Source organism: Musca vetustissima, unplaced genomic scaffold (genome assembly GCF_032173495.1).
Source record: "Musca vetustissima isolate MV318-11 ecotype Yass unplaced genomic scaffold, APGP_CSIRO_Mvet_v1 utg844, whole genome shotgun sequence".
Classification (NCBI taxonomy): domain Eukaryota; kingdom Metazoa; phylum Arthropoda; class Insecta; order Diptera; family Muscidae; genus Musca; species Musca vetustissima.
In genome coordinates, this window is record NW_026889391.1 from 49,279 (window position 1) to 59,969 (window position 10,691).

Genomic DNA, 10,691 nt, shown 5'->3' on the forward strand with positions numbered 1-10,691 from the left:
GACAAACTTACACCCACAATCGAACTTCCTGCAACAAACATTTTCGCAAAATGTTTTGTAACATTTCAAAACGCCAAACGACATTTACCACCACCCATTACATGAAAAGCGTACCCGCCTTTACAATACCCCACATAAATGATAACCTAACATAACAACAGCAACAATAACAATAACATTTCACTAACATAAGGCTAAAAGAACACACAAACAATGTGGATGGTATTCATATAAGGGGGGAGAACAAAATCCACAACCATTAATAAGAGAAACGCTCCAGAAGTATTTTTACGAAGAGAACCCGACGCACATTTGTCACCTTTGTTTATTTCAGCAACCTGCTGCTGTTGCCTGTGATGATAATTACGAGTGACTACGAGCGCCAAATGTGGTGGATACCGCCAAACACACAACTGAGTTAGGCCGAAGTGGCCCAGTCTTGCTGGGAAACACAACAACACATAAAAAATGTAAACAAAACACAAAATCTGTTATCCTCTCCGGCCAGAAATAATGTGTGAGCGCTGCGAGAACAAACCAATAAGGCAAAGAGTAAGAGAGCATACCATATATTTGTTGTTTTGGGGGGAGTTTGTGTGCATGTTCATTGCTGCTGATGTGGTTGTTGTTGTTATTGTGATGTGCATTCTTGTTTTGTTTTGTTTTTGCCCACCACACACACTAGTGTTGGAAATGAATGGTACTCCTAGCATCCATCCAACAGTATTAGTTGAGCTCTCGTTTGATAAACAACGTACGGTCGTCGTGTTGTAGTCATTGTCGTCGTCGTTAACGTTGTTGTGTGTTTTTGTTCTTTTAATAATTACTGTTGTTGGTCGGTCGTCCGTCGTGTGTATTAGCCGACTCTGTATATGCAAAACATAACAAAATATATATTTTGTATATGTTTACGTATAGAAAGAAAGTTGCGCGTTAACGCAAAGAGATTGCCGGTTTGTCTTGTAACGGAAGGAAAGAAAAACAAATTTGTGTGTCCTTTTTTCCCATGGGAAATTCAACGTGGTGAAATAGTGTGGTGAATTTGGTGTTCATTTCAACACTTGTGATATAGAAGGATATTTTCCAATTGCCAGTTGTGGTTGTGAGTTAGTTTGTTCGTCGGAGTATGAGCAGGAAGAATAGTCGTTGAATGCTCTGCGTGTCCGTGTCCATCTTCGTTACCGTTGCCGTCGTCTCGTTATAATCGTTGTTGGTGTTGCCGTTGTCGTTTCAATTGCAAAAGAGTTGCGAATAACAATTCAATGGTTATTATTCGCCTTCAGTTGCTGGTTATGGCACAGAATTACGGCAGCATTTGATGGTTAAGGATGCAAAAATGACTTTGGCGGATGCTGGCCGGAAATGAAAGAATAATAGAAGTTTGCCTTTGGTAAACAAACAAAGCATTAGAAAAAATCGCAAAGTGTGAAAAATAGATTTTTTGTGTGTGCCATTGAAAAACAAAAAGAAAATTGCAAAGAAAAAATATAAAAAACAACAAAGAATAATAGTGTGAAAAATAGAAGTTTTGTTCTTCTGCCAGACTTTGTGTCGTTCTACTGCAGCTGCATACGTATGAAAATGATGTCCGGCAATGTTGTTGCTGACTGGCCGTTGTAAAAATTATCGCGTGCTTGGAATTGATGTTCCATTATCATGTTGCCAGGCTTTGTTAGCTGCCTTTAAGTCTGGTTAAGCAGCCAAAGCTCCCCAAGTCCCCTCAGAAAAATATATGCAAATTGTTGTTGGATTTTTTTGTTTTGCGTTCGGTTTATTTTTTTACCGGTTTTACGGGGAGTTGCATTTGAACAAATAAACGACAAAGTGTTGTGTTGTGGAAAACGTGCATAGTTTTTTTGTGGCAAGAGAGCATAACGGCGGAAACCAGAGGACCAGAGACCTGACAGTGTCACTGATAGCCTTAACACCTTTGAAATTGGAATTTTTGGCAGCGAAGCGTGAATTTGAAAACCGACAAGAAAAACACAATACAATAGAATTTTTGGTGTTAATTTTATAATAAAAAATTAAGTGCAAGCTATACAAAAAAATTTGAAATAATAAAAAACAAAATTTTCAAAACTCCCCAGAATTGGGGTAAAAAGTGTCAAAAAATATTTTTGTGTGAATAAAAAAATTAAATTGAACAAATTTCGTAATAAACCAGTCAGACTACCAGCAAAAAAGAAAAATCTACAAAATTTGTGTGTGCCTGCACGTGCACGTGTTTTAGAACCGGAGGAAAACGTAACGAAACTTTTAATTAATTTCCATACTTGAACCACCCTCGGCCCTGCTCCCACTCAGACAGACAACCACGTAAATAAACACAACCAGCCATCATTATGGCTTCGTTACGAAGCTTTTTCTGCTATTTCGTGGTTTTGGCCCTGTGCATCAGCTCGGCATGGGCTTTGAAATCCTCCTCATCATCGAATAACAATGATCCCTGTTATTTTGAGGGTAAACCACGTAAATGTTTGCCGAGTTTTGTAAATGCGGCCTATGGCAATCCGGTGGTGGCCTCCTCCACCTGTGGAACTCATCAGCCGGAACGTTATTGTGAATTGAAACGGGACGGAACACTGGAGGAATGCAAAACTTGTGACAATTCTCGGCCGGATATGCGATTTCCACCCTCATCGCTAACGGATTTAAATAATCCCAATAATGTAACCTGCTGGAGATCGGCAGTGGTGCCAGTGCCCTCAGATCCCGATTCAGCACCACCGGATAATGTCACTCTGACCTTGTCTTTGGGTAAAAAATATGAATTGACCTATGTTAGTCTGTCATTCTGCCCCAAGTCGCCTAAACCCGATTCAATGGCCATTTATAAAAGTTCCGATTATGGTCAAACCTGGCAACCATTTCAATTCTACAGTTCACAGTGTCAGAAATTTTATGGACGCCCAGATCGTGCCAAGATAAGTAAATTTAATGAACAGGAAGCGAGGTGCATGAATTCCCATCATGATGGCAATACCAATCGTTTTGCATTCAATACCCTGGAGGGTAGGCCCTCGGCCAATGATTTGGATTCTTCGCTGGTTTTACAAGATTGGGTTACGGCCACAGATATTCGAGTGGTCTTCCATCGTTTGGAGTTACCCAAAGAACTATTGAATGCCCATTTGAAATCCGATCTGAAAGCCGATGCCAACAGCTTCAGTGATGAAATGTCCACCAGCCAAGAGGACGATGATGATGATGAGGAAGATGATGATTCGGGAGATACCGAAGATGAATATGATGATTATAATATCCATGAAAATGATAGTGTCAACTATGAAGATTTAGAGGATTATGCTGCGGAGCCCAAGAAACATTTGGAATTGGATGATGACTTGGATATGGAATATGCCAATGATGGTGGTATAAATATTACACCGCTGAAAACAAAACGTATATCCCAAAAACAAAAATCCCTGGCCTATGAAAAACACTATAAGGCCAAGGCAGCCAATTTGGCCATGGCTAGTACCACAAGTTCATCAATTTCTTCCGGCAGCAGTTCAACAACCACAAATAAACCCCAAATTGTGGCTGCCTCCAAATATCAACAAAAACCTAGCAGTGATAAATCTTCGTCCTCCTCCTCGGCCGCTGCCATTGCCTCGGCATCGATACGTGATTTGTTGGCCAATTCACAGCATTATGCCGTATCCGATTTTGCCGTTGGTGGACGTTGCAAATGTAATGGTCATGCCTCGGAATGTGTGGCCGTTGTTAGTTCTAATGAAGCTAATCTCTTCAGTCATGATGATGACAATGGTGGTGGTGCTGGTGTTGGTGGTTCCGAATCTTTAGACGATGATGGCAATATAATACGTACATCGTCCAGCAGCAACTCAAATACCGGCCTTTCGATAAATGCCAAATTGACAATGACTTGTTCCTGCAAACACAATACCGCCGGACCGGAATGTGAAAGATGCAAACCGTTTTATTTTGATCGACCATGGGGACGTGCCACCGACACAGATGCCAATGAATGTAAAAGTAAGTAAAGTCAACATATTTCGCCCCCCAAAAAATATTGAACCCAAAAACTGCCAATAATCATTGTGTAGTGAATGAGCGAATGCTTTTTTGTTTGTTTTCTGTTTGGCTTGATAACGAAGTTATGATGACCAGAACCAGTACCAGTGCTTTTGTTTACTTGTCTTCTTTCCTGGCTGCTGCAGCTTCCTTTTGATAGGGATTTGTCTTTCTTCTTCCTGTGTACAATTCAAATATGAACTTCTCGCATATGCTTTATCGTCATCATCATCATCTCAATTCGACTAGGGTCCTTAGTTTTCATTTCGGGTTTCTGCTGTTTTGTTTTCATCTCGGCTTAATAGGTTTTTGTGGCCTCAAAAAGTCATTAATGTTGACCAAATCATACCAACGTGAAATGAAATTTTCCGAATGGTCATCGATTACCATAGAAGAGTTCAATAGGTGGTGTTGGTGGGCTTTTGATAAGGCGGAACAGAATTCAGAAAGACAGTGATTTTAGGGTTGAAGTGATTTTGGAATCGTAATGGATTTTAAATAGATATTGAAATTAAAAATAAAAAATAGATATGAAATGTGTAATAAAAATTAAATATATGGAAAATCTTAGTGGAATGTTGCTGATGATAACATTGACATAAAATTAATATTAATTAATACGCTTTTTATAAAAGTTTTGTTTTAGAATTTAGAAAAGTGCAGTAAAGATAATTTTTTGTAATAAAAAAGGAAATGGAAGAGATAAATAGACTCTGTAGAAGTATGGTTCAGAGGCCAGTGGGAGGAATTGATATTATTTTAAGGTTATAATATTGATAGGCGTTATGTAAAGCCTGCCTTTTAATAGAAGTAATGAAAGATAATTTTGTAATAAAAAATAGAAAAATGGGAAGACATATGATGGTTAGATAAAGTACTTGGGATGGACTTTTTTTCGAAAATCTTATTAGAATGCCGATGATAAAATTTATATACAATCAGTATTAATTAATATGCTTTCTATAAAGATTTGTTTTAGAATGAAAAAATATTTTAAAGGTATTTTTTTTTTTTGTAATAAAAAGAAAATGGAGCAGAAATTGATTTGAATATGTAGTATTATTGTTGAGAGAGTAGTGGGAAGATTTAATACGATTTAAAGGCAATAATTTTAATAAAATGCTTGTAGCTCTATTTTTTAAATTTAATAAAAGTAAAGTAAAGATAATTTGTAATAGCAAATAAAAGATTAAATATAAAAAAAAATTTTGATTACCCTATGATGGGTATAATGTAAAGGGGACTTAGATATAAGCATACATATATTTTAAAATATCAGGTTAATTGTAATAAAAATAAAAAATAACAATTTAATATTTAAAACCTGTCATATGCACATTATTAGAGACCTTTATTATGTTTAAATTTCAACTCCTCTTCCGAAAAATTTAAGATAAAAAAATTTTAGGGAAAAATTCGACAAATTTGTTTTTCTAAACTGAACATTTTTTATTTTCCTTTTTATCGTATATCGAATTCATACATATATAATTCCAACAAAAAAAAAAAAAAAATGGAAAAAAAACCTAAAATTATTCGAAATTGTCGTTCTAAATGCAGAACTTGTTGTCTGTCAGGGTAAAAAGTTAATTAAAATTAAGAACTTTTTAATTTAAACTAACGCCCTTTGTCTGTCTATGGAATTAGGTCTCGTTTTCTATCCAAAGAAGGACCATATTATTCAACAACTGAGACACAATTTGTATTCTCTTCACCACAAATTTGTCATTTCTTTCCTCGAAGTATTCAAGAAAGAATTATTGATCAGAATAAAATTCTAATTTAACTTGTAATTTGAAATTGTTCACATACTTTCCTACGATGATTGGTATTGAAAATGGGATATATGTTTCGACATATTGGTGTAGCTCCTATATAACCTCCAAATATTTCGTATATGCAACCTAATTGTATGTATTTTTTTTTGGTATTATGGGGTAGCAAATATTGCTACCAAAAATTATCTTATTTGCTACTTTTTAAGGTAGTCCCCAAATAATGGTAACTTCCAAATATTTGGTATTTGGAGTAAAAAAAAACTTTTGCTGTCGTTAACTATTTTAGATTTTTTACTTTTTATATTTTCTATTTATTTCTCCCTTAATATTCGGTATTATGAGGATTTGTTTTTCAGTTAAATTTGCTATAGCTTGATATTTAATGTCTTCATTCGGTGTCAAATCTTCCTACCAAATATTTAGCAAGACATAGCCTCATACAAGCGTACCGATCGTTTTATGTATTTTGAATGTCTAGCTAATGGTTGAAGGTTAAAAGAAATCTGACATGGTCTAGTTAAGCTTTTGTTTTATTCGCTTAAATTTTTATAAAAAGTACTCAAAGAACTGCTGTACACGAACCTCATATTTGCTGAGATTTTATGTGAAGACAATTTGTCTACCAAAAAAAAAAAAAAAAAAAAAAAACTAATAAACAAAAAAAATCCTCAATTTTTTATAGAAAATTGTTCAATATAAAATTTTTTCAAAACTAAACTACAAATTTGTTTTCAATAGAAAAGTCCTCAAATGGAGAGGCTCAATCATTTTTGAAAAAAAAAACGCTAAAGTGCATATTTCGAAATTAACCTGAAAATATTCTTATAAGAGTTCTGAATTCTTCAATATATATATGTATATATTTTTAAGACTCATAGAACTGCTGTGCAAGAACCTCAGATTTGTTGAGATTGTATTTGAAAACTTCGATTTTTACATAAAAAATTCTTCGAATAAAATCCTCATTTTTGTAAAGAATTTTCACAATATAAAAAGTATTCAACATAAAACTACAAATTTGTTTTCTATAGAAAAATCCTCAATATTAGAGGCTCAATATGTTTCGCAAAAAAAAAAAAAAAAAAAAAACGCCGAAGTGTATATTTCGCAGTTGAACTGAAAGTATCCAGACATCTTTCCTATAAGAAATACTCATAGAGTTCGCCTCTACAAAGTTTAAAAATAAATTCTTTGTATTTTCTACACAAAAACTTTTTTTTAATATTCACACATTTTTATTTTGTTTAGAAATGCTCTAGTGTCAGTTTTAATGCATATTTTTTCATTTTTTCTATTGAATAAAAAGTACTACGGATTCTGAAGATTGTTTCAATAAATAATGTTGGGAGTATTTACATCAATACAGTAAGATTCGATTTTTATAGAATAATGGACCTTAATTTTTGACAATATCTGCATCAAATTCCTAACATTTTTCTATTTAAAATTTATGTCATTACATTTTGCTCTTAAAAAAAATTACCTCTGGCACTTCAAAAAATATTTTTTTTAAATACAAATTTTTTTGAAAAAGTTTCCCCAAAAAAACCTTTTTAAATATGAAACAAAAAATTTATTTACATCAAATATGGGCACTTCCGCAAAAAGGTAAACCAAAGTCGAAGAATTAGTTTTTTAAACATTTCTAACAAATACTTGACAAAAATTGTTTCATCCAATCCACATTCCTAAAAGAACATTGCAAAAAAATAATGGCTTTTATTTTTTTTTAAATCTCATCATAAAATTATTTAAAAATACAAATAATAATTTTTTAATGCATGCTTATTTATTTTTGTTTAGGTTCCATTTTTTTCTGATTTCAATTTGAATCCAGCATTTTTTAATGGATAAATGAGCTATATGTTTTAGAAAATATTAGCATGAAGATTAATATTATGAATTTAAATCAATTTCTAAGATTTTTCTATAAAAACATAACACCAATTTCTAAATATTTTTCTCTAGAAAATGGAAATATTTTTTTTTTCACAACAAAAAAAAAAAAAAATCCGGAAATTCTCCTCATTCTCTTAAATTATTAAGTGGTTCACGCCGTCAAATCGGACCTGTTTTTTTGTTTGATTTTTTTTATAAAAACCAGGAATATATTGCAATTTTATACTCTTGACTTTGTCGAACTTTTTTGAAAATATGTTCTAATGACTATGGATTATAGGTAGCGTATGACTGTGGGAAGTGTATAATTTTAAAAACAATATTTTTAGGGACAACCGGAAGCGTGAATTTTTAAAACCCGATAAATTGAACCTATATTTTTTTATTTGTAGAATAAAAAATAAGGAATTGGACCTTTCGGAGGTTGTTTTCGTAAACAATTTTCCTTTTACAGGCCCAAAATGGGTCTCAGTTTCTAAAGACGCCTTTTCTGTAGTAATAATGGAACCTCAGTTATTATTTGTTTATTTCTATAGGAAAAACTTGTCTTATTATTTTTTCTATAGGAAAAATGGATTTTTTATATATAAAGACCACATTCAATTTCTCTAGGTTAGGTTAAAATAAAGATTGTTTTCTATGATTCTTTCTGTTAAATGTGGTCCACTAAATATTAATCACAAGGAATATATTGCAATGCATTACTTTGGTATAAAATTAGATAGTTAATATTTCCTTTTAAAAAAAAAATATACAAATTTCTATTTTAAATTCTCTATTATATCGTACGCCATACTTACATTTTCTTGGTCAAATCCTATATTGATTTTATCACGAACTTTAACTCTAACTACTCGAACTACTCTTCAGCCCCATAGCTTTGATTTTTTCACGAAATGTTTCCACCTACTCTTCAGCCCAATAGTTTTTTATTCTTTTTATTAATGTCACCACATTTTATATTTTATAGCGAAGAAAAGGATTCAAAAACTTATGTCTTTTAATAAATGTTCCACTTTGCTTTTCTAAAATCAATACAAAATAAAACAAAAAATAGCTTACATTTATTTAAGGACATTATTATTAAATAATATATTTTTTATATATAAAATATTGTGTGGTAAAAGAATCAATAAAGTTCTGCATTCTTCACCTATTTTATGTTTCTGCTATGAAGTGATTACATTTTCCGCAAACAATTTTCCGTTGATTTTCCTCCAAACCATCCACGTGCACACAGTGCAATAAAAACTGCACATCTTCATTGTACTGTCATCCTTTCATTCAACCATTAAAAATCGCTATCATGAAGGGAAAGAACCATTTTCGTTTCAAATGCCTCCAAAAAAATTTACTGTCAAACATTTATGATGTATGAGTTGGTAGAAGAAGAGAAAAATAGAAGAAAAATGCATCACACACATTCTGAAAGGCAACTATAAATCAGAGCAATTGCATCTAAAGCAAATATCTAGGCAAAGCATCTCCCAGATATTGGATTTTAATTTTGCCAGTTCGATAACAGGGTTCTCTTCGTCGTTGTCGTGGTTATTGTGGTTAACCATTTTGTTGCGGCTGATTTTTGTGGTTAAAATGTTCCCCTTCTTCCCATTTACTCATCGAATAGTTAACAATGCATTAAAGTTGAATGGTCAATAGCCTTGTTAGCCATGACTACGACGATGATGATCACCATGACCATCATCACGAAGGAAGAAGATGTTGGGTAGCCAATAACATTTTAGTTATAACAATATGCCAGATGTTACTGGATGCAGACGATGATGATGAGGTGTGCACCTCAGCACGAGTGTCTTTTACTACATGTGGTCATTTTGCAGTATCTTGTCACAAATGTGTCCAGCAGCCATGGGTAATTGTCTGCTTAGCCGGGTTTTGTAAGTAACTGTGAAATGTGTTTGGAATAACTAACCATCAAATCCCTTTGTGAATTTCAAATACTTGGGTTTTTGTTTTTGCGAATCTCCAGTTATAAATGACCATTTGTATTTTTGTCCCCTTTTTCACATTGCATTTTCATTCTCATTTTTGTGGAGATTTAGAAAATATTCTTCTCTTTGGGGTTGATTTACAGCCAACATCTGCATTTAATTGCCATGGATTTTGTTGCTAATTCTCAAAAACAATAGCCACACAACAATAATCCCTTTTTAATTGTTCCCAATATTATGGGAATGATCATAAATTTTGCATTTCAAATTTCCAAATACTAACGATAAAATTATTTGCAGCTGTTTTTGGGCAAAAATAGAAATCAATGCAAAACAAAACAAACCGAACCAAATTGATGGCACTGCTGCCTGCCAAACCTTAACTACCATCCCTCAATGTGGCACTGCACCACCGCAGTGCAAGTCAATTAGGAATTACAAATGCCCCCACACATCAACTCAAGATGTGCATCCGATTTAATTTTTATTGTTGTGTGTGTGTGTGCAACAAATGCAAAATCCAAACATACTCTGATATTTATATTTTTCTGGGGTAGATAGGTAGGTGTGATCAGATGCGGCGTAGCCTGCTGTTGTGACACGGGTGCAGTCTGCCAGTTAGTCGGTAGTCGCAGCAGTAGTAGTTGCTTAACTAATGGCGGATGTGTGCGTGTGCAGTATTAAATTCAGTGATTAATTTGTACATCCTTTGTAATGCCAGCCATTTGTAGAGAAGAGGATCAATGCATGCAACTTCATAAATCAAAGGGAATGCTATTTGATTTGTAATGTGGACACTTGTTCGGAACTGCAGTAGCAATTAATTTCAAATTAAATATTTAAAGAGACCAATTATAAAAAAAAAATATTTAAAAAGCTCACTAGCATAGAATCTAAAAATATGTGATAATAAACAGACATTTTTTCAATAACTAAAATGGTCACGGATTTTTAAAACATATTTTTTCAAGTTCTTCAATAGGTGTGGATTTAAAAAAAATATTTTTGAAGTACTAAAATT

The 10,691-nt window shown here is 33.2% G+C and overlaps 1 protein-coding gene across 1 annotated transcript; it reads left to right on the forward strand.

The window, feature by feature from the left end:
• The first annotated feature begins 2,345 nt into the window (after positions 1 to 2,345).
• Positions 2,346 to 4,010, forward strand: LOC133337097 (netrin-B-like). Its single transcript, XM_061545360.1, has one exon. The coding sequence runs from the start codon at positions 2,346 to 2,348 to the stop codon at positions 4,008 to 4,010; it is 1,665 nt and encodes a 554-aa protein (XP_061401344.1).
• The last annotated feature ends 6,681 nt before the right edge of the window (positions 4,011 to 10,691 follow it).

Excerpts from the sequence above, each read along its gene's own strand:
- LOC133337097 (XM_061545360.1), top strand. The coding sequence starts at position 2,346 with ATGGCTTCGTTACGAAGCTTTTTCTGCTATTTCGTGGTTTTGGCCCTG.